Source organism: Dipodomys spectabilis, unplaced genomic scaffold, assembly GCF_019054845.1.
Source record: "Dipodomys spectabilis isolate Male_0828 unplaced genomic scaffold, ASM1905484v1 ptg000140l, whole genome shotgun sequence".
NCBI classification, from domain to species: Eukaryota; Metazoa; Chordata; class Mammalia; order Rodentia; family Heteromyidae; genus Dipodomys; species Dipodomys spectabilis.
The window spans coordinates 8,093,095-8,110,454 of record NW_024870817.1 but is presented as its reverse complement, the minus strand read 5'-3'; the positions used below and the strand labels follow the sequence as shown (position 1 = coordinate 8,110,454).

At 41.1% G+C, this 17,360-nt stretch overlaps 1 protein-coding gene across 6 annotated transcripts in view; it reads left to right on the top strand.

The window, feature by feature from the left end:
- The first annotated feature begins 11,036 nt into the window (after positions 1-11,036).
- Cast (calpastatin) overlaps positions 11,037-17,360 on the top strand; it is a 102,678-nt gene continuing 96,354 nt past the window's right edge. For 5 of the 6 annotated variants that reach the window (XM_042690671.1, XM_042690670.1, XM_042690669.1 and 2 more), the window contains exon 1: positions 11,037-11,134. In XM_042690671.1, the coding sequence (XP_042546605.1) occupies positions 11,060-11,134 (75 nt within the window). In that variant the 5' untranslated portion in view covers positions 11,037-11,059. Of the gene's footprint in view, positions 11,135-11,679; positions 11,802-17,360 lie in introns of those variants that run through there. The other variant, XM_042690668.1, reaches the window with a different exon arrangement.

The window sequence follows — 17,360 nt, the reverse complement described above, 5'->3', positions numbered from 1 at the left end:
AAAAAGAAAAGTATTTGTCCTACAGCTGGAAATAGCAGATCAGGCTTCAAACGTAAGCCTTCTCACTACCCTTCATCTCCAAATAGTTGCTTTTCCTCTAGATGTCCCCTTTGTTTCCTTCAAACTGCTTCCTTTTCTGGGTTTTCCAGAATTCTCTAAATCACACAGTCTATTTTACCTCTGCATTCCACTCAAATACCAATACCTACAGTTGCTTCCACCCTGCATCAGGGAATCAGAAGAAGCATATAGGATTTAATGATAGTGAACATCTGTCTGCTTAACTTCTAGCTTTGCTCTAAGGCAGTATGTCTGGCATGGCCCAAAATCTACTCATATCTAGAAGCTCCCTAAGAGTTCTGACATCACATTGGAGATAAAAGATAAGGATGGCACAAAGTATGTGTCTCATGGAGCCTGGGAGGATATATACAAGACAATCTCTGAACTCTGGGTACATTGGCTTTGATCTGGGAGATAATGGTAGAGGTAAGAGCAGCCCAGAGTCTCCTGAGAGATGCTCCTGAAGCACTGGGCTAGAGACAAACTATCTCTTCACATGGAGTAAGAGAGAATGTCTTAGTGTTGTCTAATTACTTCTCCTAATCATCATTTTTATTACTGGCTTTTCTTTTCTAGGATTCTTCACTTATCTCTTAGCTATTGCATTACATCATTTTATTATAGGCAAAATGAGCATATGTGCAAATAATACATTTCAAAGGCAAACCTCAAATAAGGACACCTTATTCCCTTGTGTGGGTTTAGCTGAATGCTGTGTTTCAAGACTCCCTGGCAAGGGCAGGGTAAGTAGGGGCTTCACAGAGGAGACACCTAACCATAGCTTTCCTCTGTGTGGCTGTGCCACCAGCTGATCTTATCTGAGGCTAAATTTATAATTAGGTGTTGTAGATTACTCGGATCTGTTTTATGTCCCTCCTCCAGGGTTTTAATTGAGTACTGTTTAGTATGTAGGCTAAAATAAAATTAAATTCATTATCTTTGCTTAAAATTATCCCTGTTGTGACCCAATGAGTATCTATTTCCTTCTAAAGTGTGCTACTCCTATACCATGAATATTCTCATTATAGAGTCTATATGAGAAACCACTTGTAATTATCAAGCGAAGGCAAACATTACAATCAAGGTTAGAAGGAACCTAGAGTTGGTAGACCTTATTTGACTTGGATGATAAAGCCTTTTCTGTTTGTTTGTTTTCAGTGCCAGACATTGGGCTTAAACTTAGGGCCTGGGTACTGTCCCTGATCTTTTGTTTTCGATCATACTAGTGTTCTACCACTTAAGCCACAGTTTCACTTTCAGCTTTTTGGTGGCTAATTGGAGAGAAGAGTCTCACAAACTTTCCTGCCTGGATTGGCTTTGAACTATGATCCTCAGATCTCAGTTTCTGGAATAGTTAGGATTATAGGCATGAGCCACCAGAACCGGCTGATATGGCTTTTTTTTTTTTAACTTATTTTTTTTATTTATTTTTATTTTTTGTGAACCCACTGTACAGAGGGGTTACAATTACATGGGCAGGTTAATGCGTACATTTCTTATCAAGCATTGCAGCCTCCTCCTTTGTTTACCCTTCACATCCCTTCCCAGCCTCTCCCCCCACCCCCCCACCCAATCCTCCCCCCCAACCCCCCACCCAATCCTCCCCGCTCCCCCCCCCCCCCCCCGCCCCCACCAACATTGTAAAGCTCGTTTTCGACATGACAACTTGTACTTCTCATTGTTGCAACCGGTCCACCTGTATCCTTAAACTGATATGGCTTTTTAAAACTATACCTGACAGTAGTATTCTGGCCTCTATCCAGATTCCACAGAAGGTGAGATTCTAGCAAAGGGCATGGGTTTTGGACACAGTTAAATATGCTTAATTCATGGCTCTGTCACTTAATTCTGAGCTCCTAGGTAATTTACTGAAAGTTCTCTGAAGCTCAGAATCTTCTTTCTGTAAGATAACTCTGCTAATGTATACCCCACAGAGCTGTAATTTTAAAACTACATCATAGGGAAATTCTGATTTAACATGCAAATTGAACACATCTTTTTGGTCCTTTTCTCTCCTGAAATCCCACAAAATGAAAGAAGTAAAGGGGAGAGGGCAGGAAACAATTACATACATAGGGTATAAATATACTCTTGTAAAATGGAAAAACAATTTTTATCTCAAAGATATCACCATTTAAATAATTTAAATCAAATTCTGAAGGCCAAACAGACAGATTTAAGAGAAAAAGGGGTATAAGCATAACATGTAAAAAGTATTCATGAAGCTGGGTGCCAGTGGTTCACACCTGTAATCCTAGCTACTCAGGAGGCTGAGATCTGAGGATCACAGTTCAAAGCCACCCTGGGCAGGAAAGTCTGTGAGACTCTTCTCTTCAATAAACCACTCAGAAAACTGGAAGTGGTAGAGGCTCAAGTGGTAGAGCTTAGGGACAGTGCCCAGGCCCAGAGTTCAAGTCCAACCACCAACAAAAAAAGAAAGAAAGAAAAGAAAAGTATTTATGGTGGGTACTGAGGGATTCCACTCTGAAAGAGTCACTACTCAGGTATAGCCAAGATGTGGCTTTAGACACATTCCGAAGGTTTATTTTGAAAGGAAGGACATCACACAGCTCCTTAGAAAGAGGAGGGAAAGTCATTCTAAGCAAACAACTGGAGTGAAAAAAATGAGAATCCTGGTGGAATGATATGTGACATTTATAGCCTTTCTTCCCAGCAATGTAGGCAAACTTGCTGAAAAGGCTGCTATTCTAGACTAAATGTCAAAGTCATAATTTGAGAGGCAGTTCCAAAGACAAAGGGGAAAAATCAAAAAAGTTTGAGCTCCTTTTGAACTGAGGTCATATTTACTTGTATCAAAACACAAGTCCTTAGTCCACTGGAATGAAGAACTAGAAACTGGATGTCTTAGAACAACAGAAATGTACTCTACAGTCATGGAGACTATGTCCTAAAGCAAGGTGTCTGTAGGGCCATGCTCCCTGCATGGGTGTGGAAATGTAGTCTCTCCCAACTACAGGAGGTTCCTTAACTTCAGTAATATAACTCCAGCTGACATATAGCTTTCTCCATGTGTGCATGTGTGTGTGTGACTGTGTGTGTGCTCTTTTTTATAAGAACACTCGTCCTTTGGATTAAGACCTGATCTAAAGACCTGTCTTGACAGCCTCTATAAAAATTCCATCTCTAGGTGAGATACAGGATTAATACTCCAACATAGAGGTTGGAGATTTAACTCTGTGGAAGAGTGCTTGCCTGGCAAGTGCAAGGCCCTAACTTTGATCTTCAACATTGCAAAAACAAAAACAAAAAGGCAAAAAGACTCTGACATATACATATACATTTACACACAAGTGTAAATGTATATGTACATATGCATACAGATACACACTTCTAAATAGAAAACTGTCCTAATCATTAAATTTTACATTGACTATAACAGCACAATGTGATATAATCCAAAATTTATATGAATAAAACTCTTAATAAAGCAAAACAGTTTTACAAAGCAAAGAAGCTTCTTGGCAAGAAGAACACTTATTCCCCATGATACTATGCTCTGCCAAATTGAGTAATATGCTTCCCTTGGTTGTGATCTGGTATGACAAATGCCTTAGAAGTCTAAACTGGATCACATTAACAAAATATATTGGGACTTATGGGGTTACAAGTGACTTTACAGAAGTGGAGCAGAGAGATGTGAGAGAGCTGTTTTCAATTTTCCTCAAACTTAGAGGATGAAGAAGATGCAAAAGAGAAAGGGAAAGCATTCCAGGAGAGAGGGAAAGACCAAAGATAGGAACTGGGGAGATCCCAGTATGTTCTACAATCTAAAAGTGGGAGGTCCTAGCTGGAATACAGTAGCAGACTGATTCAGGTTGTCCATGATAGTTCCTGCAGCTCGGGAGACCCGAGTGAGCTATCTCAACTTGATTCTGTTGGCACTGGAGAACTATCAGCAGTATAAACAGTGGGATGGATGATTCATACATCATGAATCAGAGAAGTTTCTGATTTCTGGCTCAGAGAGAGGAACTGACTCTTGAGAGTGAAAATCTTTCCACAAACCTATATCCCAGAGGATGGAAAGCTGCAAATCGTAAGAAAATTAACAAGGAAATCAGAAGAGAGGGAGAGGGCTCTTCCCTTTTCCTAATGAACAGGAGGTTTCTTATGCACTTTTGTCTGCTGCAAGACACGTAGTCATATTCTTTGTTTTAATATTAGGAGACAAAAGCAGAAAAAAGAGAAAATTATGCTTATCTTTTATTCATAATCATGTTTAGTGACCCACTGTTGTTGTTATTTCTATGTCTCTAGATAGAAATATTAACAGCACTGCTGCTCTATGAATCAAATTATTCTTCAGTGAGACCTTTGGAAGGCAAATATTATTGAAAAGGGGGGAGAAATTTAATTAAATGGGTAATGTTTTCAGTTCTAATGTCCTATTATGTAGCAATGTAACAGCATGCTTTTGCAATAGTCATTCCTTCCTCCATTCTATCTGCACAGTTTTATGGCATTATATGGCACTGAGAACTGTAGCGGATGTCATAACCACCCAATCCCCTTTAGAAATAACAGAGACCTTGCCCTTGCTGCTGCCAGCAGCAACCTGATCTCATTTGTCAGCCCCCTTTGTAGATTACCACAGCTTCTTCACCTAAGAAAGTTACTTCCTTTAGGATTATGTTCTAACTCCAGCCACCCAATCATATCCAATGACTGGGTTGGCCTAGGCACATAAAGGCCCAGCCCTCTGCCCAGCTCCAATCCTGAACAACTCTAGTACCATCTCATCATAACTTCCTGCAAGGTTGTCTGAGGATCTTCACCCTACCTTTACTTTACTCCTGTTTTCCTTTCCCACCTCTGCAGGTGTCCATCCAAGGTCATTCCTGTAGATTAAATGATCTTAGTCTCTTTGTTTCCATAGAGACACAAAGCAAGAAATTTTGCCATGTCAAAAAAGGGTGTGAATGTCTTCTGCTTCAGTTTTACTATCTGGAGTAAATTGAACCTACATTATGAGCAATAAATCCTGTGGGAATAGCTATAGGTATGTGTGTGACTCAGTCTTTGCCTGAAGAAGTTAAAAACAACTTCATATAATATGAATTCCCACTTTCTTTTTTTTTTGCCTTTGTCCCTCCATTCTACCATCTCAGTTCTTTTCCCCTCTCCTGACCACATCTGTGTCCATGCACAAGCTTATGTGATCTGAGAAGCACCACAAGGACCCTATGGCCTAAACATAATTCTCTAAGGAAGGTATACCTTCCTCTTCTTTCTACATAGGATTTCACCACTGAAGCCATGCCTTTGGGCAATTTAGCAGTCAGATGCATGAAGCTCCTATGCATGTTACACAGGGCTAAAGAAGGGATGGTATGGGGAAACAAAGGAGGAGACAACAATGCTTGATAAGAAATGCACTCACTATCTTGCCCATGTAATTGTAACCCCTCTCTATGGTATTTTCACAATAATAAAAAAAAGTTTATAAAAATGGGGGACTTAGAGTTTTGCTTATTTTGCTAATTAACCTTTGCCTATTTGTAATTCTTTGCCTATTTGTAATTCTTTGCCTATTTTTATTCTTTTCCTGCTTCATTCAGGGAAAATGAGTGACTACTGAGTGCAGCAAACTTGGCTGAAAGGAGAATGAAAGTGGTATGTCTCAGTGAGATTGTATGGCACTGGATCTCATCAACAAAGTCCTGGTTTTCTGGAGGAGGTTCTCTTTCAGAGATGTGTGTAAAAGTAAACAAGTGAAAAGGATTCCTTAAACCACAAACTCCTCAGAAAAACACTCTGCCTCTTTCTCAACTTTGCCCAATATCCGACTTACCAAAAAGTCTCAGCTGTCAGACCAAACAGATACTCTTCTTACCCTGATTCAAACTTTGGGCTACATTTTTTTATGTTTTATAATCCATATCGTGAAATGGCCCTTTCTATCAGAACACTGTCTTCTCTTGGCTTTGTAAACCTACTTGTTTATGAGCTCTTCTGCCTCTTGCAGCTGCTTCTTAGGCTTTTCTGGCTTCTCTCTGGATTCTGTTCTGTCTTTCTTTTGATCATTGCATACATTAGTTGATAAGAAACAATAAGTTTCTGAGCGGAAGTACTGGGAATAAAGATAAGGTAAAATATATTGAGTAAGAGTGGAAAGATTGGACTGTCTTGTCTCATTCTGACAGCTCTTTTTTTTTTTTCTGTCAGTCATGGGGTTTGAATTCAGGGTCTGGGCTCTGTCCCTGAGCTCTTTTGCTCAAGGCTAATACTCTACCACTTTGAGCCACAGCACCACTTCCAGTTTTCTGATGGCTAAATAAGAGTCTCAAAGACTTTCCTGCCCAGGCTGGCTTTGAACCTCAGATCTCAGCTTCCTAAGTAGCTAGGATTATAGGCATGAGTCACTGAAGCCTGGCTTATTTCTGATAGTTCTTGAAAGAAGTTCAAATGACATGAAGAAATGCTGACTATCCTCCAAAATGCTATAAAAGAAACACAAATCAAAACAACATTGAGATTTCATTTTTTCCCAGTCAGAATTACCTATTAAGAACACCACTAACAACAATGCTGGAGGAATAGAGGGGGTTATAGATTATTGATGGAAATCAGCATGGAGATTCCTTTTAAAAAAAAAAAAGCACCAAGAAAACCACAACTCGAACTACCACATGTTCTAGCAATATCACTCCTGAGCATTTAACCACAGAATGTAAATCAGAATATAACAGAAGCTCTTGCACATCCATGTTCATTACAGCACTGCTCACAATAGGTTAGCTATGAAAACAGCTCAGAGCCTCTAAAACTGATGAATGACTCAAGAAAATGTGGTCTATATACGCAAATGAACATTATTCAGCCATAAAGAAGAATGAAATTATGACATTTTTAGGAAAGTGGATGAAACTGGAAATCAAGCCAGGTTCAGATGGTTGTTTGCATTTTTCTCTCATTTTTTTTCTATCGTATTCAGATGCTATATCTAAAAGATCAACATAAACATATATGTAAACATATACAGGATCACATACACATATGTATAAATATATGTGAGGTACCTCTCTGTATCTAATCTATATCAATATAAATATATTTGTGGGAATCCTTGATGAGATGAGAAGAAGAGAAAGACATGCTACAGGATGAACAATAGCAGAATACATTGCATCTGTGAATGGAGATGGAAAAACCAAACTCAGTGAAGGCTGTTGAGTAATAGAGAGTGCGTGGGAAACGTGTGGGTATATGAAGGAGTGCTTCTAATCACAGTCACTCCTTCACATGGTCTGTGCATGCGTGAACAATTCACATACACCTTAACAGAAATGAATATTAGGAAAGTAAAATGTCCTTTTTGGAGTATGGGTACTAATAGGAGGGAGGAAAGAGAACAGAGAAGGTAAAAGAGGGTGCATATGAACTATGTCCTGTACTTGTGAAAATGGAACAATGAAGCTGGCATTGGTTTAGAAAGGCAGAGGGGGATAAGAATTACAAGGGGCTCATTTGTTAGGAAATGGAAAGACTTGGAAAAAATTATATTAAGTGAAGTAAGCCAAGCCCAAAGAAACATAGATAGGTCCCATGGTTTCCCTTATTTGCAATATCTAGTATATGTATGAGTCAAGCAGAAAAGGTCAGATAAGGTGATGTTAGGGAAATGAACCTTAAGATATGTATTTAAATGTTTTTTTTCTATCATGCATTTGTTTCTAACGCATTTATAAGATTATTTCTTTGTTGCTTTGTATGTCCCTCCCCCACAGTATAACCCCCTGCTTTCACTGTATTTGATGTCGGTATAATTTGTGGAGGGGAAGAGGAAAAACAAGTCATTTAAATAAGGATACAGGTGGACCCGTTGCAACAATGAGAAGTACAAGTTGTCATGTTGAAAACGAACTTTACAACTTTGGTGGGGGGGAGGAATGGGGGGGAGGGCGCTGGGAAGGGATGGGAAGGGTAAACAAAGGAGGAAGCTACAATGTTTGATAAGAAATGTACTCACTATCTTGCCCATGTAATTGTAACCCCTCTGTACAGTATTTTCACAATAAAAAAATAAATAAATATTTTAAAAAAATTGAATTACAAGGGGCTGGGAAGGTGGCTCAGTGTAGAGCGCTTGCCTTGCATGCATGAGGCCCTGGGTTCGATTCCCCAGCACCACATAAGCAAAAAGAAAAAAAGCTGGAAGTGGCGCTGTGGCTCAAGTGTTAGAGTGCTAGCCTTGAGCTGAAGAGCTGAGGGACAGCGCCCAGGCCCAGAGTTCAGGCCCCACGACCTGACCCAAAAAAGAAAGGAAGAAAGGAAGAAAGGAAGAAAGAAAGAAAGAAAGAAAGAAAGAAAGAAAGAAAGAAAGAAAGAAAGAAAGAAAGAAAGAAAGAAAGAAAGAAAGAAAGAAAGGAAGAAAGGAAGGAAGGAAGGAAGAAAGGAAGGAAGAAAGGAAGGAAGGAAGAAAGAATTACAAATCATGCATATGTGGACATGTCAAAATGAAACCTCCTTGGACAAATAATTGGTGTTGATGCTAATAAAAATAAAATAATTTCATTTTGAAAGAAAAGAAATTGTGACGATTGCCAGGAAGGGATTTCAACTAACTCAGGTCAAATATAGGAGAAGGAAGCATTTCCCAAGTAGTGAGCCTTAATGTTTTGTAGACATTACTGTGACAAAAGCAATCTACCTACCTACCTATCCATCCATCCATCCACTATCTTTCCATCCATCCATCATCTATCTTTCTGTCTCTATCCATCCTTCCACCCTTCCATCCATTATCTATTATATATCTGTCTATCAATCTATTATCTATCTCTGGGTTCTTAAAGGTTCTGAAATTCTAGTCCTCAACAACCACATAAAAATGAAAAAAACCTTTCTAACTCTAAGATCTTTATTCATCAGTCACTAATAGCTCAGCAAGTATTCCGCTTATATAGAGCTAGTTATTGTTTTGACATCTAATATATCATATGATAGCGTAGTTGCTCAAATGGATTGACTATTCCTGAACATAGATCCTCAGCCCAAGTGTGGGTTCCCCTTTATCTCCTGAGGTACCACCATCCCTTCACCTTTGTTCACGCCCCACCAGCCAGCCACTATGCTCACTTCTCATTTCCCATCCTATCATCAACATCATTGGAATCAGAACCTTCTGTAGCTCCTTATTCACAACTAAAAATTTCAGTATCACACAGATAAGCATGTGTATAAAGGCCCTAGTTGTTAAACTGTAACTCCCTGAAAGACTGAGACTGTCTGTTTTCAATCTTTAATCTCTCTACCTACTATTTTAATCACAGTGCTTTACATTGAAGGCCCTCAAAATGCAAACTGCCTTAGGTTTAATTGTTTAATATTCCATTGAAAATGACTTCACATTTAATATTGCCATGTTAATGGAAATCATTGTAGAATAATGTACTTCAGACTCTCTATTATCCATTAGCCTAAGAAGGGCTTCCCTTTTCACCCTTATGCCTTTGGGGGCTGAAGTGGCACTGGGGTTTAAACACAGAGGTAAGTACTCTACCATTATTCATACAACATTCCCAACCCTTTTTGGTTATTTTTCAGAAAGCCTTTGAGTTTTGCCCAGGTCGCTGAGACCACAAGCATACATACACCACCAAGTCCAGCATTGTCTTTTTATACTTATTGTTTGTTTTTAGTTACTGTAGTAGTTTAGTCAGAACTATCAAATGTACTGGCATATTTTCTTCCATCCTATATGTGTAATTGATGCCACCAACTTTTTAAAGGACAATTACGCTCTCTACATCCAAGTTGTTTCATTTTTATGTATGTGTCTCTGCACTGAGGCCTGATTGTTGAAGTACTAGAAAAAAAACAAAAAACAGGTAGTAAGTAGAACACTTTGAGGAGAAATATAATTAAATCTCCCTTCCCCCAATAAAGAATGTTACTTGTCTATTACTGAGGAAAAGGCAGTCAGACTTCCTAAAAATGAGGGAATAAGAGGAAACTAGAAGTTCATTCTCACTGTATAACCAGGCAAATGTTTCTCTTTAATCTGGCTTCTTTCCTACTGTCTAAAACACACTGCAGAGACTGAATCAAGACCTCAAATAACAATGCTACTGTAGGGTAACAGATTTTTCTGTGACATCTGATCAGCTAAGGACATCAACAGGCTGACAGTTTCACCAGATGGGTGTAGTGCTGGTTAAATTTCACTTCTAACTCCAAACCCGGAAGTGTTGGTTAAGATGAGCCTCAGATAAAAGCAATCCAACAAGAGAAACAAAATCCACTAGACTTCTCAAAAGATCTAAGGGCTTAAATCTGGGACTGAGACAATTCTCCGGATTGGATTGGAATGGGAAAGGATTACTAAACTTACAAACTGCCAAAACAACAGAGTAAAAGCATTATAAAACATACACAGGCGCATGCATGCGCGCGCGCACACACACACAGACCTTTAAATATTCTGTTTCTTTAACTAGACAGCCCAGCCTAGGGCCGGATTTGTGTTAATAAACTCTCAGCTAACCTTGCATAGATTGCGGAAAAGGTGTCTAATTCTCCCTGTTCTTGGGGCGGGGCGGGGGGGGGGGGGTAAGAGAAGTTCAGCCGGCCACGCCCAAGCCCAGCTCTCGCTGGGCACCACTGCAGAGTCCGTCTGGCAAATACCAGAAGGAACCCCTGCAGCCTTCGGGTCCCTCGTTTCCTGACCCACGAAGCCTCAGGCCGACCTGGGCTCGCTGAAAGGTCTCCAGGCGACGATCGGGGCTGAGGATGTTAAAGTTGGTGACGCAGAGCCCCGAGCTGTAGCCGGGGAAGGTCAGGAAGGGGAGGGCTCAGCGGGACCCGGGGAGAAACGGGGCGGGTAGGCACGGGGCTGGGTCGGAAAAGCTGCCTCACCCCGCGCTCCCCGGCCCCTCCGCCCGCTCCTCCCCCGCCCTCCTCGAGCTCCCAGCCCGGACCTCCCTTCACAGCTTCGGCTCGTCTTCCCGCAGGCTGCGCGCGTAGCGGCCCCGTCATGTCCCAGCCCGGCCCGAAGCCCGCCGCTTCTCCGCGGCCCCGGCGCGCCGCGGCTGCCCGCCACCCCCAGGAGGTGAGTGGCCCTGCGTTCCGAGCTGCGGGCCGGCGAGGAGGGACCCCCCGCTCCGGGCCAGGCGGGCTGCCTGCCCCGGGGGTGGTGCCGGGCCTGCTCTGCCGGACCCCCACCAACTCCCCCCCGGGACGGCCTTAGGTCGGGGTTCAGTGTCCACCACCCCGCAGGTGGCCGAAGGCGGCTGGGGCTTCCCTGGCTGGGCCCAGCGCGCTGGTGCTGGCGCCGGCCGGGTTCGAGGGGCGTAGGGGGAAAAGTTGGCTGATGAGAGGCGTCACAAGCTCCCGGGCTTGAAAGGAGAATGAAGACCATCCAGGACCCCACAAAGTGAAAGGGTGCATTTCACCCCGGGGGTCCGGGTCTTGGGAGAGAAGTCGGGGCCGCAGGGCGTGGCTGCGACCAGAACACCCTTCCCTAATTAGCCGCGGCCCAAGCGGGGGCGGGGCCTAGGCGGAGGGGCGGTGCTTGAGGCCGAGGAGGCGGGGTCAGAGGCTCCTCCCTCTGGTCCCCGCCCACCTGGCGGCTGTAGGGCTCCCCGGGCTCAGGGCCGAGCACCTGAGAGTGTGAGCCCCACGTCCGCAGCACCGCGACCCGCTCTGGGTCCTTCGCCTACGCGGCTCAGAACAAGCCGGTGGTCGTGATGGCGTTTGCAAGCTGGTGGTACAAGACGGTAAATGGAGGCAGCGATGCCTTGGGCAGGGCTGTGAAGGGAGTGTGTTTGTTTTGCTCCTTTGGGCGTGCGAGGAAGGTCTGTCGAAGGCAAGGGGTGGAAATGGGGTGCGACCTGCTCCCAGACCTTCAGCTGAGGCTCGGGTGAGGCTGGAGGCTCACCCACCTGTGGTATGCGAGGGCGAGCCTAGAGTTCGAGTTCGCAGCCTAGTGGGAACTGGCAAGTTGAATGGACCTGCAGTTGTTGCTGGAGGAATTCCACCCCTGGGGATGGACACCAGCCCTAAAGCCCAGATTTGTTTTCGAACCCAAAGTACAGTTTTTAAATTTGTAGGTGGTCGCAAGTGCCATCTCCTACACAAGGGAGGTGAAAGAGTGAGGTCTAGAAGATTCCAAGAAATAGATGCAACTGAGATCAAAACCTTTGTTGAGAGGAGTGCTGGAGGGATGGAGAGAGAGAGAGAGTGAGAGAGAGGGGAGAGAGAGAGAGAGAGAGAGAGAGAGAGAGAGAGAGAATCACTGCTCCGTAGTATGTTGCTTTGGCTGGGAGATTAATATGTTCCATTTGTTAAGTGTGCTGAATGTCAGGCCTACCAGTTGGTTTTTGTGATACTCAATCAAGCTGGCACTTGTTTTGAAACCAGGAAGCATGATTAATATTAGATTGCTTTCCAAAAAAAGAAAAAAAAGAAAGAAAAGAAAAGAAAGAGAAAAGCACAAAAGTATGCATTTATTTTGTCCCTCTCTCTCCTCACCTCCCTCCATCCCTCTTTCTCTCTCTCTCTTTCCACTCTCTATATATGTACACACATATATGGTGAAAAATTTACCATCTATATATGGTGACATTTAAAAAATTAGTTTAGCTTGTGGTATTGGGAAAAGCAACAATGTACTAGTCAGACATTCTTTTGATCTAGAAACCTTGTGTTAGAATGAGAAAATTTTTACTTATCTGGCAATGACCACTGGTTGAGCATCTACTTTTGTGCCATTCATTGTATTAGTCCATAAATTATCTACAAATATAGATGGCATGGTTTCAGAGTCCACATTAGACTCATGATTATCAAGAAAATTGTGTTAGCTAGACTATGAAAAATAGTTTTATTTTCTTACTATTATGATACTATGTTATAGATACCTTAAATTTTTTTCCTAAAACTTCCTAGAATTCAGTTTTGTGGCTATTATGAAAACAAACTTTTTGCATGTAGAAATTTATTAAAATCAGTCATGTGTCTGTTACCACACTTTAACTTTTCACAAATGAATGCTACCCAATAGAAGTAAAGAGTGAGCCACATATGGAATTGAATACTTTATAGTAACTACATGAAAAAAAGCAAAAGAAACAGATTAATGAAAATAATGTATACTAGTTAACCTATTCCAGATATTTAGCATGGAATCACTGGGGTAACTTTCCAGATGGCTTATGTTCACTTTTTCATTTAATTCTTCAAAGTCCTATGTGTAGTTTATACTTGACAGCATATCTCTGTTCAGTTCGCATTCCAGGGTGTTCAGTAGATACAAGCATCTACTGTTTATAATACTGGAGAGTAAAACTCTCACCATAGGCACATACAGATACAAACAATGCAACTATCTACATAGCTTCAAGCTCTTCAGAGATTCCACAAAGCCTGCCTGGAAATCATTCAAAAATTTATAGGTCCAATTTATAATACATATATGCATATATGCTTATGCATATAATACATATATGCATATATGCTTATATATGTTGTATACATATGAAATATGCAGTATGTATATATAGAGAGTTTTATAAATTTGTGTTTGTTGCACATATATATACATATCTACCTATGTATACATATGCATAGTTAGGCCTCTTTATTGACATATTCAATAATCATATATCAAAGATATTTCAAAAATTGTGTCTAGCCAGGCACTGCAGACTCAGACCTCTAAATACTAGCTATTCAGGAGACTGAGATTTGAGATTCAAACTTCACAGCCTGCTAGCACAGACAAATCCATGGGATATTTAATTCCAATGAACCAACAAAAGCTGAATCTGGCAGTGGTAGAACATTAGCCATAAGTGAAAAAGTAAAGAGAGCAAGAGAGACTCTGAGTTCAAGCTCCAGCACTGGCACACTGGCACACATGCACATGCATGTACATGCTCACGCACAAAGTTTTATGTTTATATCCAATATGTACAAACATTTTTTCTTATGTTATCCCCCAGTCAATATAGTATAACAACTAGTTACCTGACCTTTACATTAGGTATCATAAGAAATTTAAGGATGATTTAAAGTATGAGGGAGGATGTACACAGATTATATGCAAATACGATGTCATTGATATAAAGGACCTGCATACCTGCAGACTTTTGTATCCTAGAGGATCCCAGGATCAATCTCCATGGATACCAAGGGATGATTGAATATACACATATGTGTCTGGTAAATCTTACAACTAAAGTATCTTTAAGCCAGGGGCCAGTGGCTGAGATTTGAGGATTGTAGTTTGAAGCTAGCCTGGACAAGAAAGTTAGTTACTCTTATCTTGAATAAACTATTTAGAAAATCCTGGAAGTGGTGTTATGACTCAAGTGGTAGAGCACTAGCTTTGAGCAAAAGGTCAGGGACAGTGTCTAAGCCCTGAGCTCAAGCCCCATGACCAGCAAAAAATGAAGAAATATAATAAAATATCTTTTTTTTTTTTTGGTCCGGTCGTGAGGCCTGAACTCTGGGCCTGGGCGCTGTCTCTCAGCTCTTCAGCTCAGGGCTAGCGCTCTACTACTTGAGCCATAGCACCACTTCCGGCTTTTTTTTTCTGCTTATGTGGTGCTGAGGAATTGAACCCAGGGCCTCATGCATGCAAGGCAAGCGCTCTACCACTGAGCCACCTTCCCAGCCCTAGTATCTTTAATGGGATCCTTTAAATTTTTTTGGGGGGGGGCCTTTAAATTCTTTAAAAGTTTATGAATAGCTTAACTTTCAAAAATTCTGTTTCCTAGCTTTCCACGTTTAGACAGAAGAAAAAGATAATATATAAAGAAGATAATTAAAGACATGCTCATTTAAGAGCATGCCACCTATAAAGTTAATCAGTGAAACATTGCATATACATTTTATGCTAAAACAATGCTTTCTGAAGAATTTTGTGATTAGGTTCAAAACACAAAATATGGAAAAAAACTACAATTGAAGAACATCTGATAAGCCTGATAGTGATTAAGAAGAGTAAGTTTGGGTTAGAGTAGTATCAGATCTCTGAGTCAGAAGTTGATTCTATTAATCCATGTTAATTAAAGGTGCTTTTTACTCTAATTAGACTCATGGCCCCAGTGACAGCATGGACAAAAAGCCCAGTCATTTGGAAGGCTCCATGATTATGTTCCTTCTGAGAAGAGTGTTGCAAGCTCTCTATGGCAGAACAGACAACTTGGCTGCAATGAATTTTAGAAATAAGAAAGTAAAATGATAGTGTCTGCAGAAAGGGCCTAGATATTAGGGTCATGGGAAGGCTGAAGTCAAAACATACTTCTCTTTGGCTTGCAATCTCTGAACAGCTTGTTTTTTAACTACAATACAATTCTTTTAACACCCAGACTAATATCTGAAGATACTGTCTTTAGTCAGTTTTGATACCACTTATAAATTTAATTATATTATACAAGTACTTTTTAAAAGATGATGTCCTGCAATGGGGGTGGAAACAGAGCATGTCATCTGAGATTCCAGTGCAGATTAGGGGGTAATTAGTTCTAACCAGGTTGTCTTGATGTCATTACCAGACATCTCTAAGCACACCATCCATACCTCTCCCCATTTTGAATAATTGCAGGATGGAGATCTTATTCATGTAATAATGAAATTTCTCAAGTTACTGCTTTCTTTTTTATGAGAACTTCCCCAGACAGCTTTATGACAACCAGAAAAATTTATAGGATCATAGAGGAAACATACTATACCAAGTGTCTTTCAATGAAGAAAATTGCAAAAGCAACTTTAACCAATGAACATTATTCCTATGTTACTTCTTCAGATAGGAGTCAACACAGAAGGAAAAAGGGTCAATGGCTAGAGTTTTCTGAAAATGTATGGATCTTCTTTTGACTAGAAAAGTTGTAGGACTCAAGAGTGAAGTGATTATGTTCTTAGTTGCTTACTGTCCTTGTGGGGTGTGTCATTTTCTATGTAGAAGACTACAAACACAAAAACTGAATAGATGGCCTGTGCCTGGCCTTCTCTTGCATTTCTAATGACTAAAACCACACAGGTATCCTAGTGCCAACAAAGTAACTATAGAAATTCTTAGTGGAGCTGTGGCTCAAGTGTTAGCACACTCACCTTCAGCTGAAGAGCTAAGGGTCAGCGCCCAGGCCCAGAGTTCAAGCCCCACGACCAACAACAACAACAAAAAAAGAAAGAAAGAAAGAAAGAAAGAAAAAGAACAAAAAAGAGAAAAAAGAGAAATTCTTATTAATCTGCTTTGATTTAGAGACGTCACTCACTGCAGTTTTGTTACAGATAGATGACAGAAGCAATAATGGCAGGTAGGCAACTGATGCTTCCTCTGAAACCTGGATGAAAAGCCCTTCAGTGTCTTCACCGCTATCCATCAGAATCAAAATGTTGGGAAAAAGTGCTTGAGATATAATCAAATTGGAATTTCATAGCCAATCATACCACCTGTATGGTATGATTGGTAGCAGTTTGGTAGCAGATGTTTTTGGAGGAGCCCAAAGGTATCTGCTAAGCAAACACTTTAACACTTGAGTCAGTCTTCTGTTTCCTTTGCCTTAAGTGTTCCCTCCACACCTAGATAAGATTTCCCCCAGAACTTTGTCCTCAATAGCTTTGAACCTCACTCTGCCTCACTTCCCTTCCTGAATATCTGAGATTTCAGACAGGTGCTTCTATACCCAGCCCTCATCTAGTGGCATTTCCTTATTGCACACCAATGACACTTAGCTCCTATTAGACACATTGATTTCTTTCATTTTAGTAAGTAAACCTTTTCTCTCACATTAGCCTTTTCCATGAGCTTGAAATTTTTTAGTATTAAAACTAGAATAGCTAAAATTTTGCCTTTGGATGGCTCTGGGAAGATAAAATACTCAAGATCAGGGAATCCTAAACTTTTGTGTGGAAATTTTTTTTTGGTCGGCTGTGGGGCTTGAACTCTGGGCCTGGGCGCTGTCCCTCAGCTATTCAGCTCAAGGCGAGCGCTCTACCACTTGAGCTACAGCGCCACTTCCAGTTTTCTGGTGGTTTATTGGAGATAGGAGTCTCATGGTCTCTCCTGCCCAGGCTGGCTTTGAACCGTGATCCTCAGATCTCAGCCTCCTGAGTAGCTAGGATTACAGGCGTGAGCCACCAGCACCCTGCTTTGTGTGGAAAATTTTTATGTATGCATGGAAGAAAAAAAAGAATATAATGAGCTCTCTCCATATATAAATCAACTGGCAACCATAATTATGAACATTGTACCAACCTTATTTTATCTGTCAAATCTCTATAGTCAAGACTGAGGGCAGTCTTCCAAAGAATTTTAAAGCACAGAAATT